Source organism: Glandiceps talaboti, chromosome 5, assembly GCF_964340395.1.
Source record: "Glandiceps talaboti chromosome 5, keGlaTala1.1, whole genome shotgun sequence".
Lineage (NCBI taxonomy): Eukaryota > Metazoa > Hemichordata > Enteropneusta > Spengelidae > Glandiceps > Glandiceps talaboti.
In genome coordinates this window covers 27,458,887-27,485,520 of record NC_135553.1, presented here as the reverse complement: position 1 = coordinate 27,485,520, position 26,634 = coordinate 27,458,887, and the positions used below count along the sequence as shown (strand labels likewise).

The 26,634-nt window shown below is 36.1% G+C and overlaps 1 protein-coding gene across 1 annotated transcript in view; it reads right to left on the bottom strand.

The window, feature by feature from the left end:
* Nucleotides 1-26,634, bottom strand: part of LOC144435550 (voltage-dependent T-type calcium channel subunit alpha-1G-like) — a 260,713-nt gene that overhangs the window by 130,712 nt on the left and 103,367 nt on the right. The window contains exons 2-4 of the mRNA XM_078124138.1: nucleotides 18,422-18,667; nucleotides 13,723-13,820; nucleotides 3,036-3,210 (exon numbers count right to left, since the gene is read on the bottom strand). Coding sequence (XP_077980264.1) covers nucleotides 3,036-3,210; nucleotides 13,723-13,820; nucleotides 18,422-18,667 — 519 coding nt within the window. The remainder of the gene's footprint in view (nucleotides 1-3,035; nucleotides 3,211-13,722; nucleotides 13,821-18,421; nucleotides 18,668-26,634) is intronic.

Genomic DNA, 26,634 nt, shown 5'->3' with positions numbered 1-26,634 from the left:
ATCCCATATCTGGTACACAATCTAAACACTGGTATAGCATATATCACATACATTTCATATCCCATAATACTAATATGACACATAATATCACATCAGGATGATTATATGACTGTGCCATATGACATATAATTACACATCATATCATACATAATTACACATCATATCACACATAATGACACATATCACACATAATGACACATCATATCACACATAATTACACATCATATCACACATAATGACACATATCACACATAATGACACACATCATATCACACATAATTACACATCATATCACACATAATATCACACATAATTACACATCATATCACACATAATATCACACATAATTACAGATCATATCACATCAATATAACATATCAATATTTTGTCATATTGCACATAATAGATTAAGCATGGCTTATGAGAACAAGATGACAATGGCATCGTTTTGTACCATGAGAACAAGATGACAATGGCATCGTTTTGTACCATGAGAACAAGATGACAATGGCATCGTTTTGTACCATGAGAACAAGATGACAATGGCATCGTTTTGTACCATGAGAACAAGATGACAATGGCATCGTTTTGTACCATGCAACACCAACAAGATGACAATGGCATCGTTTTGTACTATGAGAACAAGATGACAATGGCATCGTTTTGTACCATGAGAACAAGATGACAATGGCATCGTTTTGTACCATGAGAACAAGATGACAATGGCATCGTTTCATACCATGAGAACAAGATGACAATGGCATCGTTTTGTACCATGAGAACAAGATGACAATGGCATCGTTTCATACCATGAGAACAAGATGACAATGGCATCGTTTTGTACCATGAGAACAAGATGACAATGGCATCGTTTTGTACCATGAGAACAAGATGACAATGGCATCGTTTTGTACCATGAGAACAAGATGACAATGGCATCGTTTTGTACCATGAGAACAAGATGACAATGGCATCGTTTTGTACCATGAGAACAAGATGACAATGGCATCGTTTTGTACCATGAGAACAAGATGACAATGGCATCGTTTTGTACCATGAGAACAAGATGACAATGGCATCGTTTTGTACCATGAGAACAAGATGACAATGGCATCGTTTTGTACCATGAGAACAAGATGACAATGGCATCGTTTTGTACCATGAGAACAAGATGACAATGGCATCGTTTTGTACCATGAGAACAAGATGACAATGGCATCGTTTTGTACCATGAGAACAAGATGACAATGGCATCGTTTTGTACCATGCAACACCAACAAGATGACAATGGCATCGTTTTGTACCATGCAACACCAACAAGATGACAATGGCATCGTTTTGTACCATGCAACACCAACAAGATGACAATGGCATCGTTTTGTACCATGAGAACAAGATGACAATGGCATCGTTTTGTACCATGAGAACAAGATGACAATGGCATCGTTTTGTACCATGCAACACCAACAAGATGACAATGGCATCGTTTTGTACTATGAGAACAAGATGACAATGGCATCGTTTTGTACCATGCAACACCAACACATGCAGACATAAAACATTCAATTCTCATCAGCAAGCCATTTTTGCCAAGAAATCTGAAAGTTTCTCGTAAGTGAATATGAGAGCACATTTTGTCATAGTTACCCCCCCCCCCCCCGTTTACCATCAATTTTCACCAGAAGTAATTCAAAATATACTTTAACTGACTTGTTTAGAACTACATGTAAGTGTGATTACACCAGGATCTACTAAAAATCCACATTAATTGTAATACAGTACTACATGTATGGTACAGCAGATAAATCATTGTGCTTGACCATCTCCACCCACTGTATACATCCAATTCAGACACCTTAGGGTTATCATACACACATATCACACATGATGACACCTCGGGGTTATCATACACACATATCACACATGATGACACCTCGGGGTTATCATACACACATATCACACATGATGACACCTCAGGGTTATCATACACACATATCACACATGATGACACCTCAGGGTTATTACACATTATTACACATAGCTTGGTGACCTGTATAAGCTAGTTGCATTATTCACAGGTTGCGTTCAGTTTAGAAATCGACACAAAATTGCAATATTCTAAGACTATCATTTTTCTTACAATATCTGTGAGCGGGGCACAACATGCATCACATGCAAGAAGCAGGTACAGATTGGATAGCCAGGCTAGACTGTGAGACTGCTGATTGTTTGTGCCTTTTCATGTTTTTTTACTCTGTTTGAGCTTCTTTGTTTTAGTTTGGAAGAGGGGATTAATGATAGAGAATTAAGTAAATACTAAATTTGTCATATTCGTCAGTTGAAAAAAGTTATCAAAATCACATGTCTTGGAAGTGTTGTTTAATCACTTGTGCCATAATGAGAACAAGACAAGAAGCTATTTGTCATTGTCATCTTGTTCTCATAAATTCTGCTTAATCTAACTGATGACACTATTGGATGATATCACACATGATGGTTCACTGTTATCACGTCCAGACAACAAATTACTGTTTCATATATTACACTGTGACACAATAATTGACCTATATCATACTTTATATCATGTGAAAGGACGACATTTTACTATGCAACTTCACACATTATGACACTATTGTGCTATCAAAAGATATATCACACATGACACATCATATCATATATCAGGAAGAAATATTACTATCACATTCAAAGACACTATTCCACTATTACCACACTTGATAACATAGTATGACATATTACTCTGCCATATCACACATGATGACACTTCAGGGTTACCACATATACATGTATCACATAATTATGATAACACCTCACGGTTATCATACATACACTTATAACATATGATGACACCTCAGGGTTATCATACATACACATATTACACATGATGATACCTCAGGGTTATCATATACATGCATATCACACATGATGACACCTCAAGGTTAACACATACACTTATTACACATGATAACACCTCAGGGTTATCATACATACACATATCACAATATGATATCGCTTACCCTGGTGCTAAAGTAACATTATCTGGTACTTCTAGAAAGCATCTATTACGCAGCAAGCCAGCCCAAAGTTGTACACCAATGATTCCAAAGATGAAGAACACAAAAAAGCAGAGTAGCAAAACGTTACCCAACATGGGTAGAGTATCTAGAAGTAACATCACTAATATCCTCAAACCTAGAAGATACAACAAACACAATAACAATTTACTGGATGGTTGTATTTAAAATTATCAACTGGTGGGATATATGTCTATCTCTGGTTGTTAATCTGGGATATATGTCTATCTCTGGTTGTTAATCTGGGATATATGTCTATCTCTGGTTGTTAATCTGGGATATGTCTATCTCTGGTTGTTAATCTGGGATATATGTCTATCTCTGGTTGTTAATCTGGGATATATGTCTATCTCTGGTTGTTAATCTGGGATATATGTCTATCTCTGGTTGTTAATCTGGGATATATGTCTATCTCTGGTTGTTAATCTGGGATATATGTCTATCTCTGGTTGTTAATCTGGGATATATGTCTATCTCTGGTTGTTAATCTGGAATATTAGAAATGTTGTCTGGATGGAAAATTGTCAAGTTTATTTAGCAAATTACTGGCAGTCAATGCCAAAGGTCAGTTTCTATTACTGGCAGTCAATGCCAAAGGTCAGTTTCTATTACTGGCAGTCAATGCCAAAGGTCAGTTTCTATTACTGGCAGTCAATGCCAAAGGTCAGTTTCTATTACTGGCAGTCAATGCCAAAGGTCAGTTTCTATTACTGGCAGTCAATGCCAAAGGTCAGTTTCTATTAAAACAGAATACTCATCTCTACGTATGGATGTACACACTTGAACTGTTACTATATGGGCAAAACCTCAAAAACATGGACAATATGAAGGTCGAGGTCATGGGTTAGTGGCTTTAATGTGAAAACTTACCTTCTGATAATATCTGTGTACACCTATGAACAAAACTTCTGACTCAGAAGAAATTATGCAATTTTTAAAATGACCTTGAAGATGAAGGTCGAGGTAAAAAGTCAGTCTGAATAGAAAGCTTACTTCTAACAATGTGGGTGTTCACACTTGTCCAAAGTTATTGAGAACTTTTCTATTTTGGCCTTTCAGATGAAAGTCAAGGTCAAAGCTTAATGTTTGACTTGAAAGTTACTTTCATTACAGACACTTGAATGGTGTCTCTATCAACAAAATTTCCACAGTTAGAGTCTAAGAGCAATTTGCTATTTGACCTTGAAGATGGAGACCAAGGTCAAAGTATAAAAAGAACGCTTAGCTCTATAGACACTTGAGTCTCTCTGTATTCAACTTTTTTAGTTGTTTGACAAACTTTGACAATTTGACTATATGACCTTGAAGAGGGCAGTCAAGGTCATACTCTCACTAGAAACTCACAATTAATAACATAAGGGTACACAATTGAATGGCATGTGTAAATATTAAACTTTTGGAAGTAAGTGGCAAAAATATGCATTTTACCACAATTTTGCCATAAAGGTCAAGTGAAATTAAGTGACATGCATATGTATGTACCTATAATGTTGGACATTGTGCCGGGTTTGGTTGATATTGAGATTTGGGAGTCTGAGATAGGGTTGTGTAATTGACAAATGCACGGACACCGATGAACATGGCTCATTCCTGCTAGGAGCTATGAATAATTGTCTTAATATAAAACATGACATTTCCATGGTGATACTTAGACCACTTATACGCAAACCAAAAATTGTTGACATAGATGTAGAATTTAAAACCCTTAATACACATGTATGCATGTCATCCTATAGGGAGACCCTATTTCTAGGTCAAATCTACCTTTTAGTTGGCATACTTGTACATCGCATACAAGAACAAGCTGTCATGACCCAAGACTACCAACAAGACACTTTTCCTTTTAACATAAAGATAAACATCTTAATTGCCTACTTGTACTGTAAAGGCAGTTTGACTTGAACCTCTGGTAATTTGCTATGTAATCTTTTTGCTTTTCAAATACAAGCTGAGTGGTAGAATTGCTATTCCTGTACAAACTTCATCTTAAATATCAGCCTGGCTTCTTGCTTACAACATTAAATCTCTAGTCAAACATCTGTGTCTTTCTGTACAGTCTACATACACTACAAAGAAGTTTGCAAGAGCTGTTTGTATAGTGGAACTATAAGCAAGCCTTTCAGGGCTCAAACTACAAACAAGTCTGTCAGGGCTGTCTGTACAGTCAAACTACAAACAAGTCTGTCAGGGCTGTCTGTACAGTCAAACTACAAACAAGCCTTTCAGGGCTGTCTGTACAGTCAAACTATAAGCAAGCCTTTCAGGGCTGTCTGTACAGTCAAACTACAAACAAGCCTTTCAGGGCTGTCTGTACAGTCAAACTATAAGCAAGCCTTTCAGGGCTGTCTGTACAGTCAAACTATAAGCAAGCCTTTCAGGGCTGTCTGTACAGTCAAACTATAAGCAAGCCTTTCAGGGCTGTCTGTACAGTCAAACTATAAGCAAGCCTTTCAGGGCTGTCTGTACAGTCAAACTATAAGCAAGCCTTTCAGGGCTGTCTGTACAGTCAAACTATAAGCAAGCCTTTCAGGGCTGTCTGTACAGTCAAACTATAAGCAAGCCTTTCAGGGCTGTCTGTACAGTCAAACTACAAACAAGCCTTTCAGTGCTGTCTTACAGTCAAACTACAAACAAGCCTTTCAGGGCTGTCTTACAGTCAAACTACAAACAAGCCTTTCAGGGCTGTCTGTACAGTCAAACTACAAACAAGCCTTTCAGGGCTGTCTGTACAGTCAAACTACAAACAAGTCTGTCAGGGCTGTCTGTACAGTCAAACTATAAACAAGCCTTTCAGGGCTGTCTGTACAATCAAACTATAAGCAAGCCTTCCAGGGCTGTCTGTACAGTCAAACTACAAACAAGCCTTTCGTGGCTGTTTGTACAGTCAAACTATAAGCAAGCCTTTCAGTGCTGTCTGTACAGTCAAACTACAAACAAGCCTTTCAGGGCTGTCTGTACAGTCAAACTATAAGCAAGTCTTTCAGGGCTGTCTGTACAGTCAAACTATAAGCAAGCCTTTCAGGGCTGTCTGTACAGTCAAACTACAAACAAGCCTTTCAGGGCTGTCTGTACAGTCAAACTATAAGCAAGCCTTTCAGGGCTGTCTGTACAGTCAAACTATAAGCAAGCCTTTCAGGGCTGTCTGTACAGTTAAACTATAAGCAAGCCTTTCAGGGCTGTCTGTACAGTCAAACTATAAGCAAGCCTTTCAGGGCTGTCTGTACAGTCAAACTATAAGCAAGCCTTTCAGGGCTGTCTGTACAGTCAAACTACAAACAAGCCTTTCAGTGCTGTCTTACAGTCAAACTACAAACAAGCCTTTCAGGGCTGTCTTACAGTCAAACTACAAACAAGCCTTTCAGGGCTGTCTGTACAGTCAAACTACAAACAAGCCTTTCAGAGCTGTCTGTACAGTCAAACTACAAACAAGTCTGTCAGGGCTGTCTGTACAGTCAAACTATAAACAAGCCTTTCAGGGCTGTCTGTACAATCAAACTATAAGCAAGCCTTCCAGGGCTGTCTGTACAGTCAAACTACAAACAAGCCTTTCATGGCTGTCTGTACAGTCAAACTATAAGCAAGCCTTTCAGTGCTGTCTGTACAGTCAAACTACAAACAAGCCTTTCAGGGCTGTCTGTACAGTCAAACTATAAGCAAGTCTTTCAGGGCTGTCTGTACAGTCAAACTATAAGCAAGCCTTTCAGGGCTGTCTGTACAGTCAAACTACAAACAAGCCTTTCAGGGCTGTCTGTACAGTCAAACTATAAGCAAGTCTGTCAGGGCTGTCTGTACAGTCAAACTACAAACAAGCCTTTCAGGGCTGTCTGTACAGTCAAACTATAAGCAAGCCTTTCAGGGCTGTCTGTACAGTCAAACTATAAGCAAGCCTTTCAGGGCTGTCTGTACAGTCAAACTACAAACAAGCCTTTCAGGGCTGTCTGTACAGTCAAACTACAAGCAAGCCTTTCAGGGCTGTCTGTACAGTCAAACTACAAACAAGCCTTTCAGGGCTGTCTGTACAGTCAAACTATAAGCAAGCCTTTCAGGGCTGTCTGTACAGTCAAACTATAAACAAGCCTTTCGGGGCTGTCTGTACAGTCAAACTATAAGCAAGCCTTTCAGTGCTGTCTGTACAGTCAAACTATAAACAAGCCTTTCAGGGCTGTCTGTACAGTCAAACTACAAGCAAGCCTTTCAGGGCTGTCTGTACAGTCAAACTACAAACAAGCCTTTCAGGGCTGTCTGTACAGTCAAACTACAAACAAGCCTTTCAGGGCTGTCTGTACAGTCAAACTACAAGCAAGCCTTTCAGGGCTGTCTGTACAGTCAAACTACAAACAAGCCTTTCAGGGCTGTCTGTACAGTCAAACTATAAGCAAGCCTTTCATGGCTGTCTGTACAGTCAAACTACAAACAAGCCTTTCAGGGCTGTCTTACAGTCAAACTACAAACAAGCCTTTCAGGGCTGTCTGTACAGTCAAACTATAAACAAGCCTTTCAGGGCTGTCTGTACAGTCAAACTATAAACAAGCCTTTCAGGGCTGTCTGTACAGTCAAACTATAAGCAAGCCTTTCAGGGCTGTCTGTACAGTCAAACTATAAGCAAGCCTTTCAGGGCTGTCTGTACAGTCAAACTATAAGCAAGCCTTTCAGGGCTGTCTGTACAGTCAAACTACAAACAAGCCTTTCAGGGCTGTCTGTACAGTCAAACTATAAACAAGTCTGTCAGGGCTGTCTGTACAGTCAAACTATAAGCAATCCTTTCAGGGCTGTCTGTACAGTCAAACTACAAGCAAGCCTTTCAGGGCTGTCTGTACAGTCAAACTATAAACAAGCCTTTCAGGGCTGTCTGTACAGTCAAACTACAAACAAGCCTTTCAGGGCTGTCTGTACAGTCAAACTACAAACAAGCCTTTCAGGGCTGTCTGTACAGTCAAACTATAAACAAGCCTTTCAGGGCTGTCTGTACAGTCAAACTATAAACAAGCCTTTCAGGGCTGTCTGTACAGTCAAACTATAAGCAAGCCTTTCGGGGCTGTCTGTACAGTCAAACTACAAACAAGCCTTTCGGGGCTGTCTGTACAGTCAAACTATAAACAAGCCTTTCAGGGCTGTCTGTACAGTCAAACTACAAACAAGCCTTTCAGGGCTGTCTGTACAGTCAAACTACAAACAAGCCTTTCGGGGCTGTCTGTACAGTCAAACTACAAACAAGCCTTTCAGGGCTGTCTGTACAGTCAAACTATAAACAAGCCTTTCAGGGCTGTCTGTACAGTCAAACTATAAACAAGCCTTTCAGGGCTGTCTGTACAGTCAAACTACAAACAAGCCTTTCAGTGCTGTCTGTACAGTCAAACTATAAACAAGCCTTTCAGGGCTGTCTGTACAGTTAAACTACAAACAAGCCTCTAAGAAGAGTTGTCTTAGAATTCAAGGCTAGTGGCTTTCATCAGGATAATCTGTTAGTTCTGAAATTCAAAACCTAAATTTCTATATATAGGAATGGTTCCTTTATTTGTAATATGCTAATTAAGTTATTTCCAGTTAGTGAGTATACAAAGGAAAGTTAAATTCGTATGTTGGCTTACTAGGTTGATAATTTATCGATTCCTTTTCATTTCTTTACTTTTTATTGATGGCTGTTTGAACATTTTATTAATTTTACCTTATTCAACAACAAAATACTAAGATTACATCACTGGACATCACATTTCATTACACTACATTGCATCATAATGCATTACAATACATTACACTGCATAACAATACATCACACTGCATTCAATACATTACACTGCATAACAATACATAACATTGCATACAATACATTACACGACATAACAATATATCACATTGCATACAATACATTACACGACATAACAATACATAACATTGCATACAATACATTACACTGCATAACAATATATCACATTGCATACAATACATTACACGACATAACAATACATAACATTGCATACAATACATTACACTGCATAACAATATATCACATTGCATACAATACATTACACTGTACAACAATACATCACATTGCATTCAATACATTACACTGCATAACAATACATCACATTGCATACAATACATTACACTGTATAACAATACATCACATTGCATTCAATACATTACACTGCATAACAATACATAACATTTCATACAATACATTACACGACATAACAATACATTACACTGCATAACAATACATCACACTGCATACAATACATTACACTGCATAACAATACATAACATTGCATACAATACATTACACTGCATACAATACATCACACTGCATAACAATACATCACACTGCATACAATACATTACACTGCATAACAATACATAACATTGCATACAATACATTACATGACATAACAATACATAACATTGCATACAATACATTACACTGCATAACAATATATCACATTGCATTCAATACATTACATGACATAACAATACATCACACTGCATTCAATACATTACACTGTAACAACACTTGTGAACCTAAATCAAACAGACTGAGATATGTTATGTCTGCTCATTGGACATGGAACATGCCTACTCATGTTGTGTCTCCTCGTTGGACATGGGACATGCCTACTCTTCAAGATGATGTCATGGAATAAACCATTCAACAAGTCATTGATAATGACATAGTCCCCGCTATAATTGGGTTTTAAGGAATTAACCTAAAACAAACAGACTTAGATATGTTGTGTGTGCTTGTTGGACATGGAATATGCCTCCAGCAATAAAGGATTGGTTGGGTATGGGGGATCATATCATGATGAAAATGGAGTCTGAGTTATGGCTTTGGACATGGAAAATTCACAAACAAAATGGCTGCCAGGCAGCCATATTGGATCGTATCACGACGAAAATGGATATGCACATGTATGTCATAGAACACTGTCCTAATACCAACTTTAAATGAGATCTGTTCAAGCATGTCTGAGTTATGGCTTTGGACATGAGAATTCGCAAACAAAATGGCTGCCAGGCAGCCATATTGGATCGTATCACAACGAAAATGGATATGCACATGTATGTCATAGAACACTGTCCTAATACCAACTTTGAATGAGATCTGTTTAAGCATGTCTGAGTTATGGCTTTGGTCATGAAAATTCACAAACAAAATGGCTGGCAGGCAGCCATATTGGATCGTATCACGACGAAAATGGATATACACATGTATGTCATAGAACACTGTCCTAATACCAACTTTGAATGAGATCTGTTCAAGCATGTCTGAGTTATGGCTTTGGTCATGAAAATTCCCAAACAAAATGGCTACCAGGCAGCCATATTGGATCGTATCACAATGAAAATGGATATGCACATGCATGTCATAGAACACTGTCCTAATATCAACTTTGAATGAGATCTGTTAAAGCATGTCTGAGTTATGGCTTTAGACAGGGAAAATTTGCAAACAAAATGGTTGCTAGGCGGCCATATTGGATCGTATCATAAAACAAATTGACGTGCATATGTATGCCATAGTATGTTGCCCCTGTACCAAGTTTGAAAAAAATCGGTCCAGGCATCTCCAAGAAACAGCTGCGGACGGACGGACGGACAGACGGACGGACGGACGGACGGACGGACGGACGGACAGACGGAACCCAATCCATAAGTCCCCGTTCCAGACTTCGTCCGCAGGGACTAACAATAAAGGTTAGGTCGGGTACAGGGGGGGACCTGTTCAAGCATGTCTGAGTTATGGCTTTGGACATGAAAACTGTGCCAACAAAATGGCTGCCATGCAGCCATATCGGATTGTATCACGACGGAAATGGATATGCACATTTATGTCATAGAACACTGTGCTAATACCAACTTTGAATGAGATCTGTTAAAGCATGTCTGAGTTATGGCTTTGGACATGGAAAATTCACAAACAAAATGGCTGCCAGGCAGCCATATTGGATTGTATCACGACAACAATGAATATGTACATGTATGTCATAGAACACTGTCCTAATACCAACTTTGAATGAGATCTGTTCAAGCATGTCTGAGTTATGGCTTTGGACAGGGAAAATTCGCAACAAAATGGCTGCCAGGCCAATGCCAATGGATATGCACATGTATATCATAGAACACTGTCCTAATAGCAACTTTGCAAACTTCGCAAACAAAATGGCTGCTAGGCGGCCATATTGGATCGTATCATAAAAAAAATTGACGTGCATATGTATGCCATAGTATGTTGCCCCTGTACCAAGTTTGAAAACAATCGGTCCAGGCATCTCCAAGAAACGGCTGCGGACGGACGGACAGACGGATGCACAGACAGATGGAACCCAATCCATAAGTCACCATCCGGACTTCGTCCGGCGGGGACTAAATAGATGACATCACAACATAGCGTGACATATATTATAAAAAGACATTTACTCAATGAAAACAAATCCAGGGCAGAAATATTTTCCTTTGGCCCCTAATATTTATGTTGAATCCTTTGACAACCTTAGACATCCTATATATTAATCTAACTTAAGAGTACCACTATAGATCATGATGGTGTCTAGTATTTAAACACACTAGCAAACATTTATTTTGACAGTCTTTGTTTACTGAAGCGTTAGTCAAATCTTAAGTCTACACACAGGAAGGGAATTCAAGAGGAAATTCCAGTAGTCAAAGTTTATTATCAAACTATATAACCACTGCTTTAAAAGACAACCACTATCTTGACAAGTAGCCTGACCTGGCCTAGTTTTAGTCTAACTAATGTTTCCAATCCATCAGTCTGACAATTCTTCTCGAATTAGTATCATAGTCTTCTGCCCCTATTAAATCATATATCATACAAAATTGATATCAAAGAATTTCATACCCTTGACCATATTTACACTCTTAAGACTTAAATAAAGTAGAGACCCGTAAGTATACTATTAAAATTTGTGATTAAAAAATAAATAATATGCAAGATTAACAAGAGACCTATCAGTCAGAATAGCTCTGCTGGTTTTTTTTGTTTTGTTGTTGTTGTTTTTTTGTAATATGTATAGAAGTGGTTCTGCTGTTCAGCTCTTCTACTATGCAGTTTGTTTTAGCAAAGTAATAAAGTGGATAGCGGTTTCATATGATGACTTACACACACTATAGAACACATTTCACAAAAATTCTATTTTTTACCACTAATTTTGTACCTTAATAACCCAATCAATTCGTCCTGAACAAATTTATATCTGATCATCCCAAAACACCTTCACAACAAATTTAAACTCAATTGGCTCATTAGTTTTGGAGAAGATTTTAAAGCATTTTTACCAAAAACTCTATTTTTACACCTAATTTACAGAGCAATGACCCAATCAACCTGTCTTGAACAAACTTATATCTTCTCATCAAATGAGACCTACACAAGAAATTTGAACTCAATTGGCCCAGTAGTTTTGGAGAAGAGTTTTGAAGCATTTTTACCCAAACTTCTATTTTTAGACCTAATTTGCATATTAATGTTCCAGTCAATTTGTCTTCAACAAACTTATATCTGTTTATCCCAAGACACCCACACAGCAAATTTCAATTCAATTGGCCCAGTAGTTTTGGAGAGTAAGATTTTTGAAGCATTTTTACAAAAATTTATATTTGTATACCTAATTTGCATATTTATGAACAGACCACATTCTCTTTAACAAATTCAGCTCTGGGTATTTCAAGACACTTTCACACTAAATTTCAGCTCAATAGGCCCATTAGTTTTGGAGAAGAAGATTGAAATACATAAAGTTGATGGAGGGACGGATGGATGGACAATGGTCAAAGGTCAGATATAAACTTACTCCTATAGCTAATAAAGGTCAAAGGCCACATCAGGTCAAAAGTCAACATGGTTCAGTACTTTTCATTTGATATTGGTATTAGCAGGAAACAAATCCAGAACTACATAGGTTAAAGTCTGATAATGAGTTGCCTGATGAAATTTAACTCACAGATTTGCTGGGTAGTCATCATTTTCGATTCACTAGTTCAACTGTATTGGACAATGCATAACACTACATACTTTCAATGTAGGCAAATCAGTTCACTCAACTTATATCTATAAATTTTGATGGATTGCAATGGTTGATGTGATAATACAGTTTGGATGGTTTAGTAAAATAGTTGGCGATGACAACACAGAAACTTGACTAAAGTGAATTTATATTATTAGTATCTATTTCACACAAAATGGTGGATATAGCCACATACATATAGAAAACAAAGTATGTTCATATGTCCCAATAGTTGATTCACTTAGAGTCTGGGCAGCTTCAAAACACAATCCACTGGATAATTTCAGATTTATTTCCATAAATCTAAAATGTGATATGCAGTAATGTTGCATTTGACAAAAATAGCGACAATAGAGTTGCAGCACAACTGTATAGTTAATCCAGAAATAAAAAAAAATGTTTATACACCATAATTTTACTGTATGAGCGGTATCTTCATTGCATGTATGAGGCTAAATGTGGGTGAGAAAAAGGGAATCTTTTTGTAACAGTTCTATTTCAACCCTCGTGTATGAAGTAAAATACTGTTACAGACATGTACCAAGAAAACCTTTGACATGCTACATAATGTTCATGACAGAAATGTTTGATTGTTTCAATGTACTTACTTGGTATCCTGTTGATGGCCCTTAGTGGTCTCAAAACCCTAACAGTTCTGATTGCTGATAGACTAACATTTTCCATATTTAAGCTATATTCTAATGCCCTGAAAAGTAAAACAAGAAGAAATTAGTTGATTCTACACAACTTTCTACTCAGAGTAGCCTACCTGGGACAACACTTGAATCTGTGCATTTTGATGTATAAGTATCCTGTTCACTTGGCCCATCTGGAAAAGCAGCACTTTTAATTTGATAATAATTTCTATATGTGAAAATTCATTATGACACCAATCAAATATGTATGATCAGGAGAAATGATCTGGTGAACAGCTGACAAAATTATTTTCTTTTTTTCTATCATGAACATGATTAGTGAAACATTTGCTACAGACAATATGACACAGTTTGAGGAGATGTGATTTGATCAAGAAGTTTTATGATACTTTTGAAAGTCTGAAGGGGTTTTCTTCAGTCACAGTACTTTAACACAACTTATGGAGATGTGGTTGTAGTCAGTCAAATTGGCAGCAATTACATAAGAAGATTTTGGATTCTACTTTCTTATAATTTCCTGAAACTTAAAAAGACATTTTCATTGCAGATAGTGAATTCATTCTGGTCCATGCACTGTCTGCTTTGAGACAAAATGATGAAAACTGACAACTTTCAGATTTGTATACAGATGTATTTACACCCTTCCAATCGTTTACACATGCATGCACAACCTTTCTATGTGGATCGTGACACTTTATACATGTACACATTCATAAAGATGTACCTCCAACAACTGAAACTGTCAGTTCAAAGTTGGCAAATCACATGGCAAAACATTTAATTTAGTTATTTAACCAAGCATCCACCTTCCTGGATATGCTAATTTATAGATACACATAAAGATTATAAACTGCTTGTTGTTTTCATTTTCCATTTTTATATGTACCCACTACACCTTGTCCACACACAAATTGGACATGAAATGTACAGTTCACAGCAAACAGATCTTAATTTCCAGTTTTCAAAATTGACCAAATGCGGGCAGTTTGTAAGATCATAATCACACTATTTGCCAGTGAATTGTAAACTTAAAATAGACAACATTTGGTTCTTTCAAGCCCTAAATACAACATTTAATTTATAATTCATTTGTTTGAATGATAGGGCAGAATCATAAACTCCATGAAATGCTCAATGATATGACAAATTGAATGTGTTCATCATAGCAGCTTGGTGAAATATATATACTGTATTACATCCTGGTCAGATCAGCAGTGAGAAGTGCCTTACTTGTTCAAATTCGGTTGGTTCACACACATCAAATTTGATATGTTTATTCAAAAATATCAGGCCAGGTACATGATTTGTTATGCAGTATTTTAAGTATTGTATGATTTGTAATCGCAATTCCATATATTATAAACACTTTCAACTGAAGGAGTGTATATAGCATCAAACTGCAGCATATGAAATGAGTCTGTGTCAACTTTGTCTACACAACAAGACATATACAATACAGCTGCAAATTTGCCATTAAACAGTACTAAGTAAATATTAATTTATTTTACACAAATGGGCAAATGAATATATGTATTTGTCTTTGTTTTATTACTGTGTCCTTATTATATGACGAGGCTTTTCTCTTGGGAATTCTGCTGGTTGGTGTAAGTCACATGGAATGGCACTTCATTGAATTTATGAGTATGCCCTCGTCCTCACTATTAACTCATTACATTTCATACACCCTTAGTTTTTGTTTATGGGCCTTCTCCATAAGTTCAATGAAGTCCATCACATGGTTTCTACATTCAAGTTTTTGACAGTGCAAAAAAAGTTTCCAATACAATGCCTGTCATCAGATTACATTATAAATACCTGAATGAAAACTGATCTGTGTTCCTTATTCTATTTAGAAAATATGTTGATCAAACTTTTATTAAGATAAAAAACTTCAATTCTAATCCTGGAAAGGAGAGACAAAAAATGAATAATAAACATGCACCGTTCTTTCAGATATTTGATTCCAATTACAGTGCAAAATAAAATAAATGAAAAAAAACCCAATTTTTTGGTATATTTTTCTTTCAAAGTTGGCAGATTAAGATGGACTTCATTTAAAGTAAAGAGAAGGGCCATATTGGTAACAGTTGTCTCATTTGTCATGCACTGAGGTCCACACAGAGTGATCACACAAAGTTATGCAAGTTAACTGCCAAGATAACTGTGGATATTACAAGTGAACTAGCATACCATGACATCAAGTTCATTGTGTGATTACAAAACTAACATTTACATGTAGTTTACATTTGTTGAAGCCAGGCAAACAATTCAGGTCATGCTGTGCACTTTAACATACAATGTGACAAGGTACAGGTTATCAAGAACACAGTGTTAGCAAACCAGTGTCATTTTTCATAATAATTCATCCACACCATTAGATATGAATTATTTTAAGTTCTACAGTCTACTACTAAATATTTGGTTAGAAATTAAATATCACATATAGCAATTGAAATCAAGTTGAAAGTCAGTACAGTAAGGACCACACTACCTTTACTATGAACTCATTTCAAACTGCAAAGATGATTAACTTGCAAGTTAATTGAATAGAATTAAAAGAACTTGATCTTGGTGTTAGCTTTCATATTTGAAACTGTCACTGAAGCTAACTTTTTCAGTAAATTTTGAAGTAGTTGTGATCAAATTTTTAAACATTTTATACTCCTCTGATTGTTACTTTCCACATATTTTGAAGAATAGTCCTTACTTTTTTCATTTGTTGTTTTGGGCACACATTTCTGTACAAAGAATTTCTTGCATTTTGAGATATAAGTTGAATAGCACATAGACATTGCAATTTCAACATTTTGTGTATGTATAAATGGACAAATTTCAGTGCACACAACGCACTTGGCTTTCTGTGTGCAAACAGCTTCTTAAAGCATTATACATTTGTGTACATAGCAGTTTGCCAACAGTTTACACTACATTGCATATATAAGCACAAAGCAAACACTACAATTTGGTTTTGTGTGCTACAACAGTTAATCAGTTATGCATTAATTTTGATGCATGATAATGCCTGTGTGGACCTCAATTTTTTTGAGACACAGTCACCCCTCAAAGTCAGTGCTCTTGTAAGCAGCATCTAACTAATGGTATGCAATTATATGGGATAAATGAGGAGGGACGTCTTACATGATAGAGTAATCAGCAACGCTTTTGTTGTTGAAAAGAAAAAAAGAAAGTGGTAATAACGATTAGTTATAAATTATACATCGATACATAGAGGTCTTTTTATTTAGAAAGAGACCATGGTGAAATTAAATACAGTATAAATTAAAATGTAAAAGAGGTACCAAGAGCAACGAAATGCATCAAATTTGTGTTGACAGTTCAAAAGCAGCAACAGAGAAGAACACCAAAGTTGGCAACTGGACAACAAATAATACAAGAAAAAAGAACATAAAATGCAGAAATGTGTGACAGAAAAGATGTAAAGAGATGGAGGAGTGACAGGAAGGTTAGAATTGAAGGAAATGCAAGCATGCATGCTATGTGCTGAAACCTGATGGCAAAGTGCAGTTATAGTCAGATTAAAATATGGCCCCCCCAAAAAAGGGTTTTGTGTATACATACAAGATATGAAGAAGAATGAAATACTATGACAGCTAGCTATCTGAAAACCCTGGACACATTCATCAAGTTAGAGCTGAATGGAACTTTACATAGCTTATCCTTACAGAGTGAAAAAAAAGTTGAAAATTCATGCATACATGGCAACCAAGCAGTGTTTGAAAAAAAGCTGACGTCTAATCTGCCCAGGAGAGAAAATTGGGCAAAAAAACATAACATATATGTTAAGGTTGATAGGGCTTGAAAGAACACTATACTGGTACATGGAAGGAGGACACATACAAATGGTTCATTATACTGTTTTAAGAAACTATTACAAGGCAAAAAAATTTGTTATTAAATATTAAACCAGGAATACTAATAGCATTAACAGGCGCGTATCATGCAAACAGCATAGTTCAGTAGCTAGTGAGCTGATTAGCTAGTGACTTGAGCTGCAAGTGAGCTACAAGGTTAGTGATCAATTAAAATGGCTAGGGAGCTGATTAGCTAGTGTTGAGGAAGTATAGGTCAATAATAATGGTATGTTTCTGTCACCAATCTTTAAAAAAAACACTCACACCCGTCTGAACAACAACAAATAAAATAAATTTTTCAAGAATAACACTCGTAAAACTGCACAAGCATATAAATCTATTTATTACATTACAAGTTCACACTTATTAATCCTGAAAACAACTCATCAGAAACTATTATTTAGTATGAACAACACTTGTTAATAGAAGCCAGTTTTAGAGGTTTAAAACAGAAGGCAAGCATCAAAGAATTACAGACCAAGTGAAAATGACCAGTATAACCATGTTAAAAGTTATGAGATAAAAGTATCTATAATGATTTTATGAACTGTGAATAATTTCACATGGAAGGTACTGAACACTTAACAACACTATGTTGCCATGAGAGATAATAGTATTGTTACCATGGAAATGAAGGAGATAGATGACTTACGATCAAAGTTGTTGTGAAGTTATACAGATGTAAACACAACAAAGTATGATACATATGAATATATTAGAGTAAGTAGATGGACATTGATATGATGAACAGTCACCTCACCAGGGTATCAAATACTTACCCTGCAAACACTATGAAGAGATCCAATCTGTTCCAAGTCTCAGCTAGGTAGCACTTCTTTCCAAAAATTCCCATGGCACACATCTTGATAAGCATCTCAACGGCGAAGAATGCAAAGATGAAATGATCAAAACCTTCTAATACCTTGCAGCGCTGTGTATCACAGACCACATCATCACATGGTTGATACATGCCCAGGGTTATACAGTTGAGGACAATCACCAGCATACTGATTCTTTCAAACCAAGTACAGAGGAATTAAGGAAAATACTTCAACTTTTATACTCTCAAACTGGTATAAATACATTGTACTGATTGTAATCACTGTATTTCATTGTCATTGTCATGTCAGTATCATCATCAACATCGTTGTCGTCGTCGCCGTCGTCATCGCTTTTACCGCCATCATCATCATCATCATCATCAAAATGTAATTAATAATTGAAAAAAATAGGTTCAGTTGATGAAACCACATTTGGTGTATTGCTCACAATTTTTGAAACATCAGAGCTGATAGAAATGATAAAATGCATACAACCAGACATAGCAGGATACAACAATACATGGGCATTATATGTTCCATTGCAAACTAATTAATAACTAAGTGTGAAGTATTTCAATATTTGGTTTTCTTTTTCACACCAAGTTAAAATAACAAACACATTTATCTAAAGTCAAAAAAGATAAATGAAAAGGACATTATTTGCAGAATCTTGGATTTTGATGCTTCCTTTGAAGTGAGAACAAAGGTGAAAGCTGGCTATATAGCTCTACCAAGTATACAAGTGTTTTGTGGTCTAGTAATGTATGTACATGTAACTTGTTGTTGAACTAGACCATTTGGTCCAACTACTTTTATTGTACATGTCTGAGTCGACTGCATTCAATGTACATCTCATAAAAAAGATCCACATACGACATGTCCTTGCCATACAAGCACTAACTGACACAAAACACAACGACATCAATATTCCAAATATGCTGTTCTCTTCACAAAGTCTTGTTGCAGCTTGGGTTATGATTAGCTAGTTTCCACAGCTTAATGTTATTCTTTTTTTATTGAGATATGAAAAGAACTCATCAAATTTTACCACTATGCAACTCATTTAATTTTCTTGTACAAATGTTTTCATGTCTAAAATGGCAAGCTGAAAACAGATCAGGTTTGCTTATTTTCTGTCTCAAGAGGGCGCTATTTTATTATACAGCAAACGTAATATAGAATATGACAAGTTACTAACAGCTCTGATTTCTGATCAGTTCTGCTAAACATATTTCCCTTATTTACAGACAAGACATGCACATTTACTTATTACAAAACTCTTTACAAATAAATCTAGCTGAGCTTTGTTTGGAAAGATGTTTGATTATGTATCATCACAATATCTAATCATAAGTTACAGTCATCTAAGGATCTAAAGCATGCTGCTTTCATAAGTTACAGTCATCTAAAGATCTAAAGCATGCTGCTTTCATATCAACATAATATCAACTTGTCAAATCAAAACCCCTATGCTGAAAACACTCCTAGGTGAAAACACTCTTAGTTATTCCTGCAGCAATGTTTAGAATTCATCCCAGACTGTGCACACATTTAATTACTATGTTAATACATACAGATATCCATGATGAACCATGCACTAAGTATTATGAACCATTGTATACATCTACACACACTCACAATTGTCATTAGTGAATGAAAAATGTCTACTTTTGACTTAACCATGACAGTGAGTGACCTGTAAACTTAGTTAGGTGGACAAATGACTCCATAATACAATGTTTGATGGTTGGTGATACCCTAATACAGTATGGACAATTACATAAAGACCTGTTCCAATTAGGATTAAAATTTAGGTCTGAAAAACAGTTGTCTGACACAGATACAGAAAAAGTTGGTCCAGAACAAAGGAATGATCCTTAGTACTGGGATGGAGTCTTGTTTAAACTGAAGTTGTAATATTTAAGTGTGTAAAACAGCTGTTTGGCTGAGCTTTGGAAAAGTTCATGACATTATAACACTTTCATACGTAAATAAGACAACACTAACACAAGAACCTGGCAATGAAACCCTTGCCTTTTGTTTTGTATTGTTTGTTAGAATAATATCTGTAGTGATGTGGTAAAAAGCAGAAATAGCCGACTCAGCCAAATGTTGTTATCTTTCATTTTGGCTTGCCTTAGTCTACGAAATTGATCTTCTCTTCATTGCACCTAATTTTAAGATGAAATGGAGATAGCAATGTTTATGTTTGTGAGAATGGTTCAACCTGATACTGAAATCTTTGCATTAAGCTTTGTACTTGACAACAGACAGAGGAGGAGGAAAGGCAGTAAGGGCTACCTTTCATTTACTGCCTACCACACAGATAGGATCTAGGTATCACAGACAGGGGAGAATTGAATTGAATTGATATTGAATTGAAATTTATTCCACCAGAAGAGAAAAATATATACACAAACTCTGAAAGCAACGGATAAACATTTCTGGTGAGGGCCATGGAAATAGTTCGTAGGAACTAATCAATGTCCATGGACCGTACATGTAGATAATAAATACAAATTTGGGCTGGTACGAGTTTCACAATAACAACAAAAATACAATCCTTAGTAAATAAGGAGAAGTGTTGGTGGCAAAATTAAATGGAAGCTTATAAACGTAACGGAAAAAATAGTAAAATAAGAACAGGTAACAAGCACAAGTTCTAATATACAGAAATAAAATTACAGTGGCAAATTGAAAGAGACAACAGATAAAGGTTATTCCCTACAGATAAAGGTTATTAGGAAAGGCGGTAAGGGCTACCCTTTCATTTACTGCCTAGCACACAGATAGGATCTAGGTATCACAGACAAGAGGTAAGGGAAGGAGGAGAGGTTCCCCTTGATTTACTACCTACCACATCGTTAGGAACGATATAGTAAAATAGGATATGTCATCAAACTTTTGAAAGATATGTAAGGAGTGGCAAGTTTAGGAATGTTTAATAAAAATAATATGCTAAAAATATGCACCCTTTGTAGTGATTAACTACTCATAAAAAAATCACGACCTTCAATTTATCTTCAACAACAATTAATACAATGGCCTCCCAGTGCATGAATGTGTCTTTTAACACACAGAGCCACCAATATAAATCAAAACCACATACAGAAATAGGTTGGTACATTGTAACAGTATTACATGAAACCCAATGTTGGTGTGTGATGCATGACGTTATGTGTCTTATAACATCATGTAGACTACTACCCTAACTTCTAAGTATACATATCATTCTAAGTATACATATCATAGCACTATACATAATGAGGCTAGGCTGGACTTTCCAGAGTCTCACTTGCCAGACTCATGACTATACATGTCTTCCTAATTTTAAGGCACACAAGACGGAGCAAGCAGCAAAGTCATGATGGGGTGACGACATAAGCTACATGCAAATGGTGCACTATACACTATTAGGAAATGTAGTCCAGCACGTAAGATAGACCTTTCATGACTATATACCAAATTTTGATGTAAGGTATAGGTGTTCATTTGCTGAATGATTATCCAGTTGCCAACACTTGTTATCTTTGCAATATATGCAATCATTTGGCTGTTGCTATGGGTGTGGTCATGTTGCTAGACATAGCTGCATACATTTTTTGAATGTTCGTTACCTTGCCTATGAATCCCTGTTATCTATGCAATATATGTGATCATTTGGCTGTTGAAATGGGCGTGGTCTTGTTGCTAGGCATATTTGCATATACTTTTTGAATGTCTGTTCCCTTGTCTAAGAATCCCTGTTGTTATCTTCATGAAATACACCATTTAGCTGTTGCTATGGGCATGGTCATGGTTGCTAGGGATATTTCCATACATTTTTTGAATGTTTATGCACTTGCCTACCAGATGATGTTGTTATTTGACCAATATACACTCCCATTTGGTTGTTGCTCAGGGTGTGGTCATGGTTGCGAGGGCCAATCGTGTCAAAATGTTTAAAGAAAATCTGCAGAATAACACGTCTAGAAACAGCTCCACAAGTTTCAGTTTCATTGACCAAGTACTTTTTGAGATATAAGTTTTTTTACCAAAATTCACATTTTTACACCTAATTTGCATATCACTGATGAAATCATTATATGCTTAATATATCTTCATCTATACACCCCAGGTGCATTCTCATTAAATTTCAGCCCAATCTGCTGAGTACTTTTGGAATTAAAGATTTTTGACCAAAAAGACACATTTTTAGCCCTAATTTGCATATCACTGATGGGATCATCATGTCATAAACAATTCTTAATGTTAAGACTCTTAAGAATGTTCCCACCAAATTTCAGACCAACCTTCCAACCAAGTAGTTTTTGAGTTTAAGTTTTTTGACCCAAAATCACATTCTTGACCCAAATCACAAACCGGTGGCAAGATCATTTTGATTTGAACAATTTCCCAACTAGACACCCAAGGTAATGAACCCACCAAATATCATGGCAATCGGTTCAGCGGTTTTTGACTTGAAGTTGCTTACACACACACGCAGATAGACATGCCTATAGCACTACTGAACCTTATCAGTTCAGTTGTGCTAATCAGTTCACAGTCCTATACAAGTGCCTCTCCATGTATCATCACACCACAGACAAGGCTGGGTGTAATTTGAGACCGGGTATTAATCACATTGTCTGCAGTTGAGTCAGGATAAGAATTCTGAAGAATGACTATCCAGATTGTAAACAGAAGACAATCAAAATCATAGCATTTATAATTTTGGCCAAATGTTTGAAATTGTAAAATCATTGAAATACCTCCTTTATCAAATTTTGACGAAAACAAGTGCAACGTGAAAAATATTATTAAGTTCATATGTATTGTCAGTATCCAAAGAGACATACTGTCAAGTAATTACCAAAGGAACTGTATTCCAATATATTCATGAAATGAAGAAGGAAAATTGCAATGTAGAGATGTAGAGTGAGTTATCAGTACTGGCTACAAAAATAGCTTGAATTGCTGACTAGTTTAAAACCTCAGTGGCATATTTTTGCAACTGCAGTATTATTAAAATGGCTACAAAATGGCTTGAATCTTTGGCATATAGTTTTTGCCCCTCAGTTGACTGTCAAGAAGTCTGATTCCAGTTGCGTTTCTCAAGGGATGTGACACTTTTCCATTCACATTTGTAGCTTAGTTGAAAGTTTGTGAATGTGAGATTTATCAATATTTGTTGTCGATAGCAAGTACATTTGTGTTTTCTTTTGTTTACATGTTGGGTGACCACCTTCTTTTATGGCAGCGATCAATACAGAATTTGTGTAAGCATTTCAAAACAGAGGTTGTAATCCAGCCTGTATTACATGTAGTTTGAGAGGTAAATCGCAATACCAAAATCGTTTGCATCATCTACAAGACAGACAGGCATTTTACCTTGAACCAAAGTGTAATTCATATCATATCAGTGTTCAAGTTCGGTAGGCACAGTTTCAAAGCAACCTCAGGGAGATTAATTTCAGTACCATTCACACATAATTGTTATATTATGTTAAGTACCCCATAAAAATGTTATAGTTTAATTAGATCAATAAAACAATAATTTCTGTATACTTACTCTCTTTGCCTAACTGGCATTTCAACTAAAAAATCATAGTTTTTTAGCCCTAATTTGCATATTTCTAAAGGGATCATCATGTAATTAATATCACCAGATCTGAACATCCCCAGTAACACCCCTGTGTAATTTCAGCCAAATCAACCAAGTACTTTTGGGATTATAGACTTCTGACTAAAAAGACACATTTTAACCTTAATTTGCATATCAATGATGAGATCATCAAGTCATGAACAAATCTAAATTTACACCCCTACAGACCGTTCCCACCAAATTTCAGGTCCCAGTAGTTTTGGAGTTTAAGTCTTTTGACTAAAAATCACATTTTTTCACTCAAAATGCACATCTCTGATGCAATCATTTTCATTTGAACAATTTTCCATCTAGACACCACAAGTAATGTCCCCACCAAATACCAAACCAATTGGCCTGGCGGTTTTTGACTTTAAGTTGTTTACACACACACACACACACAGGGCGATCCATATAGCACTACTGAACCTCAGTTCAGTTGTGCTAAAAACTATGGTAACAGGCTCTTTTTGGACAAGTGTGCTTTCTTAGGTTAATGTATTTGCCAAATTATACGGAATTTGAAGAGTGCACGATACTGCTTCATTGCTGAATATCGTTCGTTATTCAAATTACTCATCAAAGGTAAAAGTTGTATCAACAACATCTTAGCACAGGTACGTATCATAGTTGATATATGTACCATATTATATGAAATTTGAAGCTTGCATTTTTAAGATATAGCCTAGTTACCTAAAATCATTAATTATGCAAATTTTTCAATAAAAATGTAATCTATAGCAACAAAGTTTTTAGGACATATGCACTCTGTTATGTTTAACATATGCATTGAATTGTATTGAAATTGAAGTATGCAGTCTTAAGATACAGCCTAATTAACGAAAATCATTAATGATGCAAATTATTCATTAACACTGTAAGGTACATCAACTAACTTTATAGGACATACACAATTTGTTATGGTTAATGTATGAACTGAATTATATTGAAATTGAAGTATGCAGTTGTAAGATATAGCCTAAGTACGGAAACTTATTAATTATGCAAATGATTCATTAACACTGTAAGGTACATCAACTAACTTTATAGGACATATTCAATTTTTTATGGTTGACGTATGTACTGCATTGTATTGAAATTGAAGTATGCAGTCTTAAGATATAGCCTAAGTACCGAATGTAAATTATTCATTAACACTGTAAGGTACATCAACAAACTTTATAGGACATATGCGATTTGTTATGGTTAACATATCAACTGAATTATATTGAAATTAAAGTATGTATTCTTAAGATATAGCTGATATACTGAAAATAATTAATTATGCAAATTATTCATTAACACTGTAAGATACATCGACAAACTTTATAGGACATGCGTTTTCTAATGGTTAACGTATGTACTAAATTATATTGAAATTGAAGAATGCAGTCTTTTTTTCCTAGTTTGCATGCACATTACATGTATTACAGAAATAGAAATGTTTACATGTACATGTACACATGGCCTTCTTCCGCATTCCATATACACTAGTCCTGCTTAAAGATGGTGCACAGGTCTAGATTACTGACATGACCCTCAACAGGAAGGGATGACTTACTCTATATGCAAGCGGACTACATATACACATACACAGCTTCCACTTCCAAAATATCACAAAAAACTTTTATAATATGCAACAATACAGTGGTTTAAAGTACAGTGTATCTTTCTGGGCTTTCGATTTTCTATGGTAATCACTCTCTGGAAATATGCGCTTTGAGCTAGAATGAACTCTGAACGAATCTCTGTTAGAGCGGTTATCTCACTTGGACTGTACTACAGAACATAAAACTCTACACTACACACTGACGGTGCAGTACTGCAGTGCACAAACTAAGTTCCATGACATGAACAGTGTTAACTTGCAACTTGACAGAGACACAGTTGCAAAAGCATTTGATACAAATTGTATGTCGCTGAAGAGAACTGTGTACTCAGTATACACCAAGAGATTTGTTTACTCTTGAACGATGCCTTATATAACATTGCCTGTGAACTACGTTGACCTCAGAGCATGTAATGAATGTTCACCTCTGAGCATGTAGTGAACAGTCAATTCACATAATGCGTTCAATCATCTAGTAACGAAGAAGCTCAAAAAGAAAAAGTTTCAGTTTTAGTGACAATGAAATGGTGACAAAGTGGTATGAATTTCTTGAAGTTTTCAGTGCAAACTGTCTACTGACGATGGTTGTCTATTTGATCATCGCTTCGCCTCAATGGCCATCAGTCCAAAATTTGTTCAAAGCACATTTCATGTGTCTGTTAGTAAGTAACCAATCACGTGGATAGATAATGATAACAGCAGTTTCAAAACTCCCCCAGACAAGCTCTCCATGTCAGGAAATGGCCATTGGGCACATGAAACTGTAATAATATGTTTTGTATACGATGGGTCATATTCAAATTATCACAGGTCACACTGCACTTAGAGATTTACACAACAATTACATAGACAAACTGTGAGGAAATGATTTGCTCTACGTTTGCTAACAGAATGTCTTTCTTGGTATAGGCCCTAGCCTCCTACCAAAGTTTGTTAATT